The sequence below is a fragment of the Pelodiscus sinensis genome, chromosome 30, assembly GCF_049634645.1.
Source record: "Pelodiscus sinensis isolate JC-2024 chromosome 30, ASM4963464v1, whole genome shotgun sequence".
Classification (NCBI taxonomy): Eukaryota; Metazoa; Chordata; order Testudines; family Trionychidae; genus Pelodiscus; species Pelodiscus sinensis.
In genome coordinates this window covers 7166025-7182516 of record NC_134740.1, presented here as the reverse complement: position 1 = coordinate 7182516, position 16492 = coordinate 7166025, and the positions used below count along the sequence as shown (strand labels likewise).

Below are 16492 nucleotides of genomic sequence, written 5' to 3'. Positions count from 1 at the left end.
AGTTTGAAAGTCCCACCTACATTCCTATTGGTCACTCCACCTGGCTAGGTGTGTTAACCCCTTAATCGCCAGGCTGCTGGCTAACCTCATAATCATGACAGTGTCCATAAGACAATTCCATACAGGATGGGGGGGGGGAACCATCCCCATTCCATGCACGGAGTTCAGGGGCAGTTCAGGGAGAGAGAAATTAAACCTTGGTCACGGGGCAAATGGGAATCTGTGCCTGACGGGAGGGGTTGAAATTCACAGCGCTCAGACCACGGAACAGGAAGCCAAAACCACAGCAACGGCCCAGCTGGTGACTAAGGGGAAGTTTCACAATGATCAGAAAATGTCGGATTCTTTCCCTCCAGAGACATGGAAATTACACCTGGGCAGGGTCTAGCTGGTGGGGGAGCAGGGACTCACGGCTGCAGCCCCCTCAGTGTAAAGACTCTCCCCTCTGGGGAAAAACAAAGAGACAGGAGAGCTTCTCCGCACGGCCTCATCTCGGCTGGGATGCCCCTCCCCCTCAGCCCTTCCTCAGCCAGATTCCATCTCCCTCTGGGCCTGGCCCTGCCTCCAGCTCCCGCTCCCCACAGCGGGGTCAGTCCCAGCAGAGGGGGTCAGTGTTTGGCGACAGGAAACCCTCCCCATGCCCGACTGTCAAGTTCAGGAAATGGGCAGCTCCCTCCCCCCACACTCTGTGCCCCACACACCAGTGTGTCTCCAGCCCGAGCTGAGTGGTGGCCACGCCTGAAGCTGTGACTTCCCCTGCTGAGCCGAGAACCCAGCTCCCAGCCCAGAGTGACCGGCTCAGCATGGAGCTAACTCGCCTTCTGCCTCTGCTGGGTGAGTGCTTGGCCTCTAGCCCTCTGTGTGTCTGTGTCTATCTGTCTGCAGACTCCCCCTCCCAGTTCTGCATCCCCAGATCTCTCACCTCCTCTGCTCTTCTCTTCCAGCCTCTCTCCAGAGTCTCCCCAGGCCGGTGTCCCCCGCAGGTAACAATGTCTCTTGGCCTCCCTGAGATGCTGGCAGTGGGGTGGGGGAGGGGAGAGGGGTTCTGTCAGTGGGGCTGGGATCTTGATCCTCTCACACCATGGTGTTGGGAATTGCAAGGAAGGGGGGATCATACCCTGATGTTCCCATGACTTCCCCTGACATCCAGAGGGGTGGAAGAGCGACTCCATCTGATACCTGCTGGGAGGGTCTGTTTGGTGGGTCCCAGCCCAGATCATAGGGGAGAGGCTGCCCCCATCATCTTGGGCACTACCCAGCCCCTCATTTGCAGCCTCAACAGAGAGAGTGAGGGTGGGAGGGGCCATGGAGACTGAGCTCCCACTTCCACATGACACTGACCCCTAGGCAGGGCCCACTGTGATGGCATGTTGGGGGTCCCCCGTCTCCTGCACCCCGAAATGGCACAAACAGACTGCACCAGCCGGTGGAATAGAGGAAGTTTATTGCCTCCCCAGGATACAGCACAGCACAGATGTAATCTGGTCACAGAGCTGGGCTAGGATGCCTCAGGCCCCCTTGAGATGGGGGAGACTGGGCCCCTAAACTCCAGCCCCTTTCCCTAGGCTGTCTCCTCCATGCTCCCAGACAGCAACTAACCAACACTCTTCCATCCCTGCCCCCCAGCCAGGGCAGCATTCCACCTTCCTTTGTTCCTCTCCATGGGGGGTGTCTGGCCATACCGGTTGAGAGGTCCCTTTGCATAGTGACTTATCCTGTTTTGCTGGGTCGTGGTACCCACGGCATCAGTGGGGGTTACCCCAGAGCCAGCAGTATAGAAACCAGCCAGGTACCCGCACTACGTCACACCCACCCATGTGGAGCTCTCTGCCCCAGCTCTCAGATCAGAGGGCTCAAGGACAGGGACAGGGATAGTGACTGAGCTGCATGCAGCAGGGCAGTAAAAGCAGATTCTGCAGAGGCTCCAGAGGAACAGTGATGGGCAGAAGAATTCCCCCCTTTACTCCCTCACATCTGCCAGAGCTTCCTCATTTCTAGTCAGCGCCTTCTAGCTACTGCTGGGCAGGGCTGATGGTCACATGACAGATTCTCTTACCCGCTTATCCCTCTGCCCCTGGATGGAGACTGTGGGTGACTGTCCTGATGGAAATGGGGCTGTTGGGATCGATCCATTTTCAACAACATCCCTGCCCCTCTGTTTGCACCCCACATTCCCCCTGAATGGAGAGTGTTGGGATGTTGGGGGTCCCAAGTGGAGGAAGGGCCCTTCCACCCTCCACAAATGAGCTCACCCGCTTCCTCTGGATGGAGAGAGAGGGGATCTGGTGGTTCCGAGTCACATGGACGATCCTTGCTGCCCTATGTGGACATCTGCAGAGCTCCTGCCCTTGTCCCTGAATTGCCCCGTGGCACAGTCTGGGTCCCCTCCATCACCCTGCCATCTCCTGCCTCTATGGGATGGGGAGCAGCTGACTGAGGGTTAGTGTAGTTCAGGGGTGCAGGGAGCAGGCTGTGAGATGGGAGTGAAGTTGCACAGAGGGAGGGAGCTGGAATTTGTCCAGTGAGACGGAGGGCGGGTGTGATGTAGTGTGGGGTACCTTGCTGGTTGCTATGCTGGGCAGTGGTCTGTGTGTGACCTCCACTGGCAGCTGTTTGTAGCATGGTCCAGCAGGACAGGGGATGAGTCATTATGCAAGGGGCTCCCAACCTGTCCCACGAGCTGGCTTCCAGGGAGAAAGACAAAGGAAGGGAGGTGGAGTGCAGCTCGGGATGGAGGGGCAGGGTTGGAAGAGAGTTTTAGTTTCTGTCTGGAATCATGGAGGAGGCAGCCTAGGGAAGGGGCTGGAATTTAGGGGCCCAGTCTCCCCCATCTCAAGGGGAGCTGAGGCATCCTAGGCCTGCCCTGTAACCAGATTACATCTGTGCTGTGCTGTATCCTGGAGAAGCAATAAACTCCCTCTATTCTACTGGCTGGTGGAATCTGTTCGTGCCACTATGGGGGTGCAGGAGTCGGGGAAACCCCGACGCGCCGCCACAGCGGGTCCTTCTTAGAGAAAGACAGTCCAGGAGCTGTTTAACAACACAGAGAAGGGTTGGGGGGGCGTGATCTCTGTCTAGAAGCTCCTATCTGGGGATTAATCAACAGCTCAGTTGCAAACACAACCCAGTGCCCGGGAGCTGTGGCCAGACAAACTCAGGCTGGAAATAGGAGGCATTTTCACGGTGGGGGAATTAAGCAGGGGGACACTTCCCAAAACTCTGGGGTGGATTCTCCAGCGCTGATGATTTCTGAATGAAGCCTCAATGAGCTTCCCAGGGATCTGCCCTGGGTGACAGAGGGACCATCCAGGGCAATCCCAGGGGCTGGGTGACACACGGGTTGGACTCCATGAGCACAATGGGCCCTTCTGGCCTGGGATCTCGGAAAAGGGCCCGGAATGAGGTTTATTTGCCATGGTGTGTGGGAGTGGGGGCAAGGCAAGGAGTGAGGCTGGTTTGTGTTCCTGTCTGCCCAGGACAGATCTTTTACCCCTTCTCCCTTCTCCTCATTCCATCCTGGCATCTCCCTGCCCACTGACCCCGTGTCTCTGTTCCAGATCCCCTGCCGGCCCCCAGCCTATCTCTGGACCGCAGCTACCGAGTCTATCTCCCAGGGGATCAGGTTCACCTCACCTGTTCAGCTCCTTCAAATGGATTGGTCTCAGGATACAGATTCTTCCTTCAAAATGAACTGCAGGAGCCCAGCATAGTCCCACACCCAAATGCAGGGGCCCGGCTGGAACTCATCGCTGAGAAGGGAAGGGCTGGGTCCTACACCTGTGCATATTGGAGATGGGAATCCAATGGAGAGATCTCCTCTGGGAACAGCAGCTCAGTCTCCATCACTGTGAGAGGTGAGCCCCTGGTTTCCCTGCCGTTGGATGGGAGGAGTCTTTGGGGACCTGAAACCCACCCCAGCACCCCACCTTCACCCTCTGTCTGCCCAGCCTCCCTCCCTGCATCTCAGAGAGTCTATGGTGGGAGTGGGGCTCCCAGCTGCTCAGCATCGACTGGGCATTGCCAGGGCACTGCTGTGGAGAGCTCACAGCGCTGGGGTCCTGGGTGGGCATTGCCGGAGGAGCACAATCTGATTTCTGTCAAAACAGGGATTGGTGTCTATCCTGTTACGCCAGACCCTGGTGGCACAAATATGTCAGCACCCCCTACGGGTCACATGTATGAGAGGAGCAGAAGCTACCCCTGGGGTGAAAGCAGCAGTGGATACAAACTCTTCTCTCAAAGCAGGGATGGAATCCCCAGAGAAACCCCTGCTGGGTGGGCCCCTTCTTCTGTATCTAACCCCGACCCTGGTTTCCAAACCCTTCCACACCCTTCCCCTCTCCCTTAACCCTGCCCACCCAGTTATCCCACCAGGGAACCTTTGGAGGGCTGTGTGATATAGGGGCAAGGTGAGACATTGGGCGGGGGGGGGGGGGCGGGGTGCACTGGGATTTCAGCAGGGCATTTATTTTTCTATGGGAATCTCTCTAGCTCAGTGTTTCTTAAACTTTTAAAGACCATGGAACACCAAACAATCATTTTTATGTGAAACACTAAAGGAAAATTGTTGAGGGGGAAAAAAAGAAAAAAGAAATGGTCATGGGCCCTTTAATTTCTGCATGTGCTGTCCCAGCTGAGCTTCCATCTCCACTGGGGGCAGGGGGAAAAACGTTAAAAGAGGCCATGGCACAGAGTTTAAGAAACACTCTAGCTCCATCTAGGCAGTAACAGCCTCCTCTTCTGCATCTCAGCCTCTCGGCTCTCTGTGTCTCTTCTCCTGCACTGGAATCTGACCCGTTGTCTTTTTCAGACCCCCCAGCAGCTCCCACCTTCGCCCTGAGCCCCCCGCACCAGCTGTACCTCTCAGGGGAATTCGTGCAGCTAGCATGTTCTCCTCCCACTGGTAATGAGGCAGTTACAAGATTTCAATTTTCCAAGGGGGGGAAAAGGATCTTCCTACCTGTTGTCCCACTGGGCAGCAGCTACTCTGATGTCAGGAACTTAAAATTGAAGCCCGGGGACTCCGGGTCATACTCCTGCCGGTACTGGATACACCCGCTGGGACGAGAGATCCAATCGCTGGAGAGTCCCCCTGTTACCATCACTGTGACACGTGAGTGCTGGGCTGTCCCCAGCTTCCCTTGGTTGGTTTTTGTTAGAGACGCATTCCCTGCATGGAATCCAGGACTTGTAGCCCATGAGATGAGAGTTGCACAGACAGAGCAGGGTGCTCACGTCCCTAGGTACAAAGATGCGTGTGCGTGTGCACATGCACACACATCTGGTGAATGAACGTCTGACAGTGTGGTGGTCCTGCACTGGCAAATAAGGGGTTAAAACATAGCTTCCATATAAAGGGAAAGGGCTGGGTCAGGGAGCCAATCACAAGCAGGAGAGAGTCAGCCAATCAGAGCCTTGCTGGGCAGCATAAAAAGGTGGCTGGCCAGGGGACACCCAGTCTCTCTTAGCCCTGGTGAGAGAGGGATGCAGGTGGCTGCTAGCAGGGGGCAGGCAGGAGGAGCCAGGAGAGCTCTGGCCTGACCCGACCCGACCCGACCCGACCCGACCTGACCTGACCCACTCCCAGGCTGGGGGCCCAGCGACATGGGACTGAGGAGATACCAGGGCTGCAATGGGGCATCTAGGGTAGGAATTGGTTGCAGGTCCAACGCCCCTTGCTGATGCTGAGTGGCCAGTGCTATTTGCCTTGATGGAAGAGGCTTGGTGAAGGGTGGCTGTGAATCACAGAGGCAAGGTGAGCTGTGGGGTAATTGGGCTCCCTGGGAGGGGAGGAATCCAGCGTTTAGGTGCTGCTGAGGGGTAGTGCCCAGGAGCAGGCGCCATAGTCTGGTGGTCAACTGACAGGTTCTCCCCAATTTTCTGCCTCTGTCCATGGATTGGGACTGTGGGGGTGAATATCCTGATGGGAATGGGTGTGTTGGGTTTAACCCATTTGTAACAACATTCCCCCCCCCCCCACACACACACACACTTTCCCCAGAAAGTGTTGGAATCAGGGGGATTGAGGTTGCTGCTGGTAACGTGGGCACAGTGAGGCACAGGGGTGCAGGGCATTTCCCATGGAAACTCCACTCCCCCTGAGATGAATTTAGCTTTGAAACATCTGCCCCTGCTCCCAGATCCCTCCAGAGATCCCTGCTGGCTGGGCCCCTTCTTCTGTACCTGACTCCTGGGCTAGGTCTACACTGGCATGATTTTCCGGAAATGCTTAAAACAGAACAGTTTTCTGTGATAAGTTTTTCCAGAAAAAGTGCATCTACATTGGCAGGATGCTTTTCCAGAAAAGCACTTTTTCCGGAAAAGCGTCCGTGCCAATGTAGACGCACTTTTCTGCAAAAAAGCCCCGATCGTCATTTTTGCAATAGAGGGTTTTTTGTGGAAAACACTACTGTGCTGTCTACACTGGCCCTTTTCTGGAACAGTTTTCCGGAAAAAGGACTTTTGCCCGAACGGGAGCAGCATAGTATTTCCAGAAAAGCGGCTGATTTCTTACAGTAGATCGTCAGTGCTTTTCTGGAAATTCAAGGGGCCAGTGTAGACAGCTGGCAAGTTATTCTGGAAAAGCGGCTGATTTTCCGGAATAAGTGGTTAGTGTAGACACAGCCCTGGTGTCCAGACTCTTCTGTAGCCCTGTCCCTCTCCCTGAACCCCGCTCACCCCAGGTGCCTCCAGATGAAACCTGTGACCTTTGGAAGGCCGTGTAATACAGCACCACAGAGAGACACCTGACTGGGGGCAGTGAGGTTTCAGGGGGGCATTTATTTCTCTGTGGGAATCCCCCTCGTCCTCCACTTAGGTAGTAACAGCCTCCTGCCCTTCATCTTTCTCTCTCAGCTCACTGAGTCCTTTCAGCTTTGAAATCTTACACATTGTCTTTTCCAGGCCCCCCAGCAGCTCCCACCCTCTCCCAGAGCCCCTTGCACCAGCTCTACCTCTCTGAGGAGTCTGTTCAGCTCACGTGTTCTCTTCCCAGTGGTGATGTGGCAATTACAAAATTTCAATTCTCCAAGAACGGGGAAAGGATCTTCCCATCTGGCAGCAGCTATTCCGATGTCATGAACTTAACACTGTGGTCATGGGACTCCGGGTCGTACACCTGCCAGTACTGGATACATCTGTCCGGACGAGAGATCCAGTCTGTGGAGAGTCCCCCTGTCTCCATCAGTGTGAGAGGCGAGTGCTGGGCTGTCCTAGTTTCCCTTGGTGCCTTTGTGCTATGGAGACACATTTCCTGTGGGAATCTGGCACCTGCAGCTGATGAGATGGATGTTGCACTGACAGAGCAAGACTGGTCACTTCCACTGGTACAAACATACCTGCATGCGCACACGCCCCTGTCTGCTGAATGACAGTGTGACAGGGTGATTGTCCTGCACTGGCAAATAAGGGGTTAAAACTTAACCCCACATAAGGAATGAGGGCTGAGGCAGGGAGCCAATGAGAAGCAGGCTAGAGTCATCCAATCAGAGCCCTGTTGGGCAACATAAAAAGATGGTTGGCCAAGAGACACTCAGACAATCTCAAGCCCTGGAGGGAGAGGGATGGAGCTTACTGCTAGCAGTGGTACCTTGGAAATTGGGGTGTGGCCAAAACTGTATGGCTACTTCTACACTGGCATGATTTTCCAGAAATGCTTTTAATGGAAAAGTTTTCCGTTAAAAGCATTTTCGGAAGCGCGTGTCTAGATTGGCACTGAGGCTTTTCCACAAAAGCACTTTTTGCAGAAAAGCTTCTGTGCCAATCTAGACGCGGTTTTGCGCAAAAAAGCCCTGATCGCCATTTTAGCAATCGGGGCTTTTTTGTGCAAAACAGTACTGTGCTGTCTACACCGGCCCTATTTGCGCAAGAGGGCTTTTGTCCGAACGGGAGCAGCACAGTATTTCCGCAAGAACACTGACAATCTTACATGAGATCGTCAGTGTTCTTGCAGAAATTCAAGCGGCCAATGTAGGCAGCTGGCAAGTTTTTCCGCAAAAGCAGATGATTTTGTGGAAAAACTTGCCAGTCTAGACACAGCCCATGTGTAGTTGACAGTTTTATGGCTGCAGCTGTAATTTTTGCTTATCAGAAACTGAACTACCAGTGCAAGGTTGCTTGTCCTGTGTTCTTGAAGCTGTCTCGCGTACTATGCTTAATTTGCATTGTTATTCAAAACATTCCTTCCTCTCACAGTTTCTGGGTTCCAAACCTTTCCTGCCTGCTTTTGTGCAAGAAACTTGCTTTTAGGGAGCCTCACTGTGGAAAAGGCGGATATCACCATTTCTCATCAAGGCAGGGCTGTCGAGGCTCCCCTACACAGAGGTAGCTTGGACAGCACCACGCTGGGGGCAGGTAGGGAGAGCCAGGGATCAGCAGTACCTTGGACAGCACCGTGATAGGGCAGGCAGGGGGAGCCAGGGGAGCAGCGGTACCTTGGACAGCACCATACTGTGGGCAGGCAGGGGGAGCCCAGGCAGCTCTGGCCAGACTCACTCCCAAGCTGGCAGTCCAGCAACATGGGCCTGAGGAGACACCAGGGCTGCCTGGGGGCATCTAGGGCAGGAATGGGCAGCGGGTCCACCCCTCCTCCATTTAACAATGCTGAAACGAGAATGGGTTGGTGTCCAAGGCAAGCCAAAGAAGCTGGTTGAAAGTATAGCAGGATTTGAACAGCTGGGGTGTTTGACTGAAACCCACATTTCAGACCAGGTCTGTAACATGTGTCAATGTCACAGAAACATCGATTCTGAGGCCATAAGGGCTGAGTAATCATCTGCTCTGACCCCACAGAGCACAGGGCAGAGCCCTGAATGAACCCTGCTTGGCACAGGGCAGATCTTTCAGAAAACACACCCAGTGCTGGCTGGAAAATCACCAGTGATTGCACAGCCTGTGCCGTACTCTGGGGGCTGGGAGCCAGGATGGAGGCAGCCTGGCATGATGGTGAGGGCGGGGCCAGACCTGGGAACAAGGGAGGAACGGGGCAGGCACAGGCTGGGAGTGGGGAAGGAACATGCTGGATACTGATCTCAGGAGCCTAGCAAGGAGCAGGATCCCTCGCAGCAGCAGGATGTCACAGCTGCTCAGCCAGGTCATTTCCTGGCTTCAGCAGTGTGTGCCCACCAGTCATGTGACCCCAAGCCCTGGGTGACTTGACTGGCCATCCTAGGGGCCTCACCTGCCAGGATCATTAAAGGGCTGTTCCATCTGTCCCTTACAGGGCTGAAGAGAGAGCACCAGAGACCCTCATTCCCTCCTGGCCCTGCCTTCTAGTCCTGCCCCTCCCAAGGACCCTCCCTGTGCTGGGTCCCCGTTCACTTGTCCACTTCTCAGTGCATCCACCCTGGCAACATCTGATGATGCAGCTGCAGAGATTTGGATGGGGCCCCAGAGCTGTGCAGAGGCCTGGGAGGAACAAAGGGGAGACTGGGAGAAGCTGTGGGTGGGACTGGCTGAGGGGGAGAGGGTCACTATTTATATGAGTGGAGTGCTGCTTGTAAAGAGAGTTCTCTGCTTCCTCCTTCCCTCTTCCAGCCCAACCGTTACCCCCCAAGCTCACTGTGATCCCACCACATCGCATCCTCCTACGCGGTGAATCTGTGAACCTGACGTGCTCAGCTAGCAGCTTTTCCACCCAGTCCGGGATCCGTTTTTTTAGAGATGGGCAGAGAATTGATTCTGGAGAGCTCCTCAAATCTTGGTTCCATGTCAGCACCTCCCTTCTGCTCTCGAATGTGTCTGAGTCACAAGCTGGAGCATACAGCTGTGATTACTGGAAGATAGAGTCTGGGCGAGAGATCCCATCGGAGAGGACTCAACCCATCTTCATCACAGTGATTGGTAAGTGCCCCTGTCTGCCACAGGACCAACAAACAGCCCCAGGGTCTTTCTGCTCCATGTACCAGCGTGACACTGCCCAGTTTCTCAGGTCCAGGGCAGGGCAATTTCAATCCCTGTCTCTGGTCAGTGTTGCTCCCTAGGTCCTTGGCTTCACCTGGAGGTTCATCAGTGCTTTGCTGGAGATCTGGGGCTCCCGGCCATCAGGAACATCTCTGCTCTCTGTCAAGCCATGGGGGGTTGGACACCCCAATTGCAAGGAGATGCTCCCAGCTGATCAGTGAGGTGGCACCTCTGTGCTTAGATCATTTCATTGCCTCCATCCCTGCCATTTCCTATATGACAATCTTCAGGAGACAGAGCAGTCAATGGCATCTTGCCCATTCCCCCATCACCTCCGTATGGACATCAAGCAATAATCCTCTGTCTCCTATTGGCCAAACCTCTGTCTCCTACACAGGGCAGGGCTGAGGTACAGAGGTGCAGGGTCTTTCTGATTCTTGAAATGAGTTTGATCTGCTACCATCTGCCCCTCACCTCCCAGGGCTTTCCAGAGCTCTGCCAGCTTTGACCCTTCTTCTGTATCTAATTCCTACTCTCTTTTGTATCTAATCCTGATCCCATCCTGGTCCCTTTTCCTGAGTCCTGATCTCCCCATTAACCACCCTGGAGAGCCTGTTCCCCTCACACGCTGGGCTGCTCTGGGGGTCACAAAGCTGCAGGATCCCAGTGTGACAAAGCAGGTGGAAGGAGCATCTCAGCTGTGGCTCAGCCAGGGATGCTTTCCTCTAACCCTGAATGTGCAAACCACACAGGGCTCTAGGCCATGCACCTGTTGGTGTTGGAGAGATCGAAGCTCTAAAAAGCCAGTATCCATCAGCCTGGGTGGCGTGGCATGGAGTAGGGGGATTCTGGGTGTTTGTGTGTCTGTGTGTCAGAGACTTTCTCATGATTCCCTCCCCACCTCCTCTATGACCCTCCACCAGCTTCCTGTCATCTCACTGGGCCCCCTGGACCCACCAATGTAACAGTGAAGCTGGTCATCCTGAGTGCTTAGCTCCCTGGGGTGAGGAGAGGGTGGGCTATGGGTTCTTCAGTCAGAGAAGGAACCAGACCTTCAGTGGGGTCTCCAGGCAGGGCACCTGACTTTTCAGCACAAATGACAGCAGAGAGCCAAGCCTGCACTACATGCACTGTAGATTGGAGTCTGGGTGACAGAGCCCAGCCAAACTGAGTCCTTCTTCTCACCAGTATTGGGTGAGAGAGTATTTCCATGTGGAGGTGGTGAGACATGTGGGTCATCCATGGGGAGGCCCTTTCTCCATCCCTATCCAGCTGCAGCCCCAGCCATGCTCTCAGTACCCCCTGTCTCTCCTCAGCTGGGCCCCCAGCCTCTGCACTATCCCAAACATACACCCACCCAAGAACATGGCTGCTATACAGGTCCTGCGGCACCTTAAAGATCAACACATTCATTTGGGTCTTAGTGTGCATGGCCTTGTGACGTAGTGGGGGTACCTTGCTGGTTGCTATGCTGGGCAGTGGGCTGTGGGTGACCTCCACTGGCTGCTGTCTGTAGCACAGCACAGAAGGGCCAGGGGTGAGTCATTATGCAGAAAGGGTCTCTCAACCTGTCCGACCAGCTACCCCCCAGGGAGAGAAACAAAGGAAGGTGGAATGCCACCCCTGGCTGGGGGGCAGGGCTGGAAGTAAGTTAGTTTCTGACTGGGAGCATGGAGGAGACAGACTAGGGAAAGGGGCTGGAATTTAGGGGCCCAGTCTCCCCCATCTCAAGAGGGGCTGAGGCATCCTAGCCCCATTTCCTAGCCCACATCTCTGCTGTGCTGTATCCTGGAGAAGCGATAGGCTTCCTCTATTCTACTGGCTGGTGGAGTCTGTTTGTGCCACTACGGGGGTACAGGAGACGGGAAAACCCCAACGCGTCATCACAGGCCACTTGCGCAGAAATCTTATGCGCAGCTACATTTGTTACTCCGTAAGATAGGGGTTCTCAAACTGTGGGTCCCGACCCCCCGAGGGGGTCACAAGCAACTTAGAGGGGGGTTGCAGCAACTTAGAGGGGGGTCGCGGTATCACAAAGTTTGAGAACTCCTGCCGTGTTTCTGGTGACACAGACGAACACAGCTGCCCCTCTGTATCCTCTATGTACATCAGCACAGCCAATGACACCTCTAGCCAATATGTCTTCCTGGTTTCCAACATGGATGCCCTTCAGATAGTTGCGCAACAGATGGCCTCTCAATATGGGCAAGAACATGGCTGCCTTGTGCCTCTGTCCTCTGGGAATGTTGGATCTAGGCCAGTCTGGCCAGAGGGGCTGGATCTCCATACTCCCAAGGCCCTCCCTGTCTACAGAGGGTTCCATAGGTTCAGGGATTAGCAGAAACCAAATCACGTCCTGGTAACCCTTTCCACCTTCTGACGAGAAATCCCAGCCCCACTTTGTATCTGAAGGAAGCCACCCTCAGCCTCTGGCCCAGTTCTCGCTTATTTCTGTGGGGTCCTGAAGTAAACCAGAATTTCTGAGGAGAGCACAGATCAGTTCTGATTATATTGAATTCTGGGCACCATCCCCACTTCAGCTCCATGACCTCTCTCTACTGAACCCCCCTTGGTTATTCCCATAGATTCCCTTCCCCAGCCTTCGCTAACCACGGATCCCCCATCTGGAGCAGTGAGCGAAGGGCTCCCCCTGCTCATCACCTGCACGGCCCCCAGGGATCTCGTCGAGTGGAGGTTTCACTTCTACAAGGATGGAATCAAATTTGTTCCTGGGGAAACTGAGTCTGAGATCAGCACCACAGAGAGCAGCACCAGCTCTATGAACGTCTCTGTGCTCTGCATCCCATGGGCCAGTCTGAACAATACCGGGAAATTCACCTGTGGGTACGAGGAGAACGTGAGTGGGAGGTGGATCCCATCCCCCAGGAGCCAGGCTGTGAATGTGACTGTGACAGGTGAGTCTTCCCTAATGTCTTAATCCAGCTCCCTGTGCTGCTCCCACTGGAGGAGATCCAGGTGCTGCTCTGGGAAAAGAACATTGGATGGGATGAGAGATTTCACTTGTGACAGAAAACAAAGTGGAAAGAAAACCCCGATGTCCCCCTATGACTTTTCTAACTATGAAACTTCAGTGGCCTAGGATCTGGGCCCCTCACAGTGTTGTTAATGCGTTTAGCCTCTCGGTGCCCATTTTAGAGGTGGTGAAATGAGACAAAGAAGAAACAAGTCCCACAGTCAATTTGTGGTATATCAGGGAGTCGATCCTCCCCCACAGCCAATATCAAAGACCACTCCCATAAACACTGGACCATCCTTCCTCATTTCAAAAGAGGAGCAGCCAACATAGTGAGGTGTTATGACAGGAAATTTGTTGCCAGGGCAGATTCCTCTGTGGCCTCACACCTTCTATCAAAGCTGCCTGTCTGTTCTCATTTGCCCTCCCTTCTCTTTCCTTTGCACCAGGGACAGCCTCCCCCCAAACCCGTGATATTCTGCTGATAACTGGTGGCATCTTGCTTCTGATTGTAGCCCTGGCTGCTCTGATCTGCTACTGCCATAGGAAGAACAGAGGTGGGTGAAAAGGAACGAGAGGCTGAGATCTCCCACCTGCACCTGAGATCTGGTCTAGTCAGAAACTGTTCTGTAAGGATCAGTGTAAAGAGTTTAAAATATTAACAACCACAAAGAATCCTACTATGGTGCAGGTATGGAAACCAAATTGATCCCTATATTTTACGAATGCCTGCCTGTCAGTTTGTGAATCTCTTTTTTCATGAACTCCACCTAAATGGTAAGAGGTAAAACCACTACATTTGATATGCAGCTTCCTCTTATCCTAACTTTACAGCAAGGTCAGGGTTTGGGTGTAGAAGACAAAGGGAAGTGCCAGGAATGGGACTGTTATCCAGAACATGGAAAGCGAGGGAAGAGAGGAGGGATGCAATACTGAGAGTGGCCACTGGGGGCAGTGAGTCCACAGGTGAGAGCTATATGCAGAGTGGCCACTGGGGCCAGCTGCACTTCCCAGAGAGTGTCCAGTAGGACTGGAGCTCTGCCACTTTGCCTACCACCAGAATGAGTAAGTATCCACCTGCCTCAAAGCCCTTTCCCCCTGGCCCTCTCTCAGTGCTGGGGGAGGGAAGCCTGTGTGCAGGCAGAGGGCCCCTGGCAACTGGGGGTTTGTGTCAGAGATAGAAGGCTCCTGTTATCCAGTGAGACTGGAGAAGGGGAGCCAGAAGGCCCCTGGTGATGGGGGGGAGGGGAGAAATCCCTGCCAGATGGGTCACCCTGTCCTGAGCCCATCCTCACCTCCAGTCTTCACTCTTGTACCCCCACACCCCAGTCTCATTCCCTGCATCCCCACATCCATGCCCTGATTCCTGCAACCACCACATCACCACCAGCTCCCTGCCTGAAGGACCCAGAAAACACCTGGTAAATTATCTTGTCCAAAATATGCAGGGCACGTGAGGCATTTAACTTTGAATGAGAGTAGGAAGACAGAGTTCTAAAAGGACACTGATAGGTTATTAAACATATATTGGTGCAAATTCAGCTTTATCAACATCTGATGTCAAATAACCCACTCAGCTGAAGTTTGATTTCAGACGAATGATTTCAATTGATGTCACCACTAAGGCTTTTGGTTGTGCTTAGAGTGAAGTGAGGGTAAAACAATTCAAAGCTCACAGAAGTCTCCATGCCTCGGGGATGCTAAAAATACGTATTTAAACAAATGCAGAGCAACTCTGGGCACAAAGTTCTACATTAGACCAGGGAGATCGGCGTAAGGTGCACAACTCCAGCTACGTAAAATATGTGGCTGGAGTTGACTTACCTTAAGCCAAGCAAATGCTTCCATTGGCTTCCCTTAGTCCTTGCGACTGCAAGGAGAATTGGTGTCAACCGGAGCCTCTCTCAGCATTCCATTTAGTGGATCTTAACTAGACCTGCTAAACTGAATGCTAGAGAATCAATCTCTGGCCTGGCAAGTGGAGAGATGGGCTGAGTTTACTCAAGGTCATGCTCTGTAGCTGGGCATTTCCTCAGGGTTTGTCCCCATCACAGCTCTGCTCTTCCCTGGTTCTGTTTTAGTTCCAAAGACTCTGAAAAGCACTGAAAGGTCTGAGCCTGCAGAACAGACCAGGAACCTGGATCCGGGCCATGATAGCAAAGGATCAAACGGCACAGGTCCTGGAGCAGAGCAGATGGAACAGGTAACATGAATACACTGAGGCTAAGTTAAAGAACCATCAGAATCCAACCTCTTTGAATCTTTTGCCCAGGTCTCAGATATCTCTGCCTCTCTAGGGTGTGGCCATCAGAAAACTGTCACTAGGCGACACTGCACAGAGTTTGATGATGCAGAAGGAAGGGCTGGGAATTGTCCATCCCTTTCTCCAAACTGCCACCCAATCACAGAACTGTAGGGCTGAGAAGGGACTTACAAGAGGCCATCAGTTCTGGCCTCCTGTGCTGTGGTAGAATTACTTAAACCTGGACCAGCCTAATGGGTGTTTGCTTTATGACAGAGATTTCCCAACATCCCCTGGTCACCTGTTCCACAGTTTAACTTCCCTTAGAGGTAGAATATTTTTCTTAATACCGAAGCTAAACCTCCCTTGCCACAGATTACACCCAGTAGTCCTTGTCCGAACTTCAGTGGGCATGGGGAACAGTTGGTCACCATCCTCTTCATAAGGTTGGATTCATGTTCCCTCTCAGACGTGTTGTCTCTGCTCTGGACCCTCCCAAATTTCTCTACATGTTCCTTAATGTGTGATGCACAGAACTGGAGACACACTCCAACTGTGGCCTCACCAGTGCAGCATAGACAGGGACGATTATCTCCCAGGTCTCTTCCTGTTCATACCCTCAAGAATGCCATAGCCTCTTTCTCAGCTGTAGCATCCATGCACCCCTCCTCCTCCTCATTTCTCTTTCCTCTCCCAGCAGGGCTCAGAAGTCACCTACGCACTCTTAGCTCTGTCAGCTTCACAGGCCCACACCACCCAGTTGAAAAACAAAGCCAAGCCTGCTGAACATGAACATGTGCTGTACAGTGAGGTGGTGACAACCCACACCCAGAAAACAGCTAAATAAGAGGGGAATCCCTCTCTGTTCCTCTGCATCTTCTCCTCCCCCTTAACAATTCACATGCTGAACCTGTTACACCCCTGCAGTCCTTGTATGGCATGTACCAAAGGGCTCACCCAAGTTTCTGCTGTCAGAATATTTAGCCAGCCAGCATCTTATCAGAGATCATGGAAAAACTTGTGGCCATGAATATCACTGTGTGATGTGTCTGGGCTGTGTGGAAAGGGTTGCCCATGTAGCTGGAAATACATTCTGAAGGTATTTGGAAGACTGGCCAGATTTAGACACAGGAGAGTGGGTTTGTGAGTTTGTGTGGATCAAGCGACCTGGCAGCTAAGAAACACAGTATGGCTGGTGTGCTGCTGTCACGTTTGATGCCAGCTCTTGCTTCAGCTGCTGGTGTTAGCTAAGAACCAACCTCATAACTGGAGACCAGGCTAAGTCACTTGGGTGTTTTGCTCAATATTGGCATTAGACTTATATGAATGTTTTTAATGTTTCTTAATATAAATATTAAATTTACACAAATATTTTT

General features: G+C 53.2%; 1 protein-coding gene across 1 annotated transcript; it reads left to right on the top strand.

Annotated features, from left to right (window-relative positions):
* Nucleotides 1-554: 554 nt before the first annotated feature.
* LOC142821256 (sialoadhesin-like) lies at nucleotides 555-16492 on the top strand. Its single transcript, XM_075912095.1, has 10 exons — nucleotides 555-834; nucleotides 945-983; nucleotides 3558-3854; nucleotides 4811-5113; nucleotides 6904-7325; nucleotides 9507-9840; nucleotides 12486-12815; nucleotides 13324-13431; nucleotides 14956-15077; nucleotides 15814-16492. The coding sequence occupies exons 1-10, from the start codon at nucleotides 804-806 to the stop codon at nucleotides 15961-15963; spliced, it is 2136 nt and encodes a 711-aa protein (XP_075768210.1). The 5' UTR covers nucleotides 555-803; the 3' UTR covers nucleotides 15964-16492.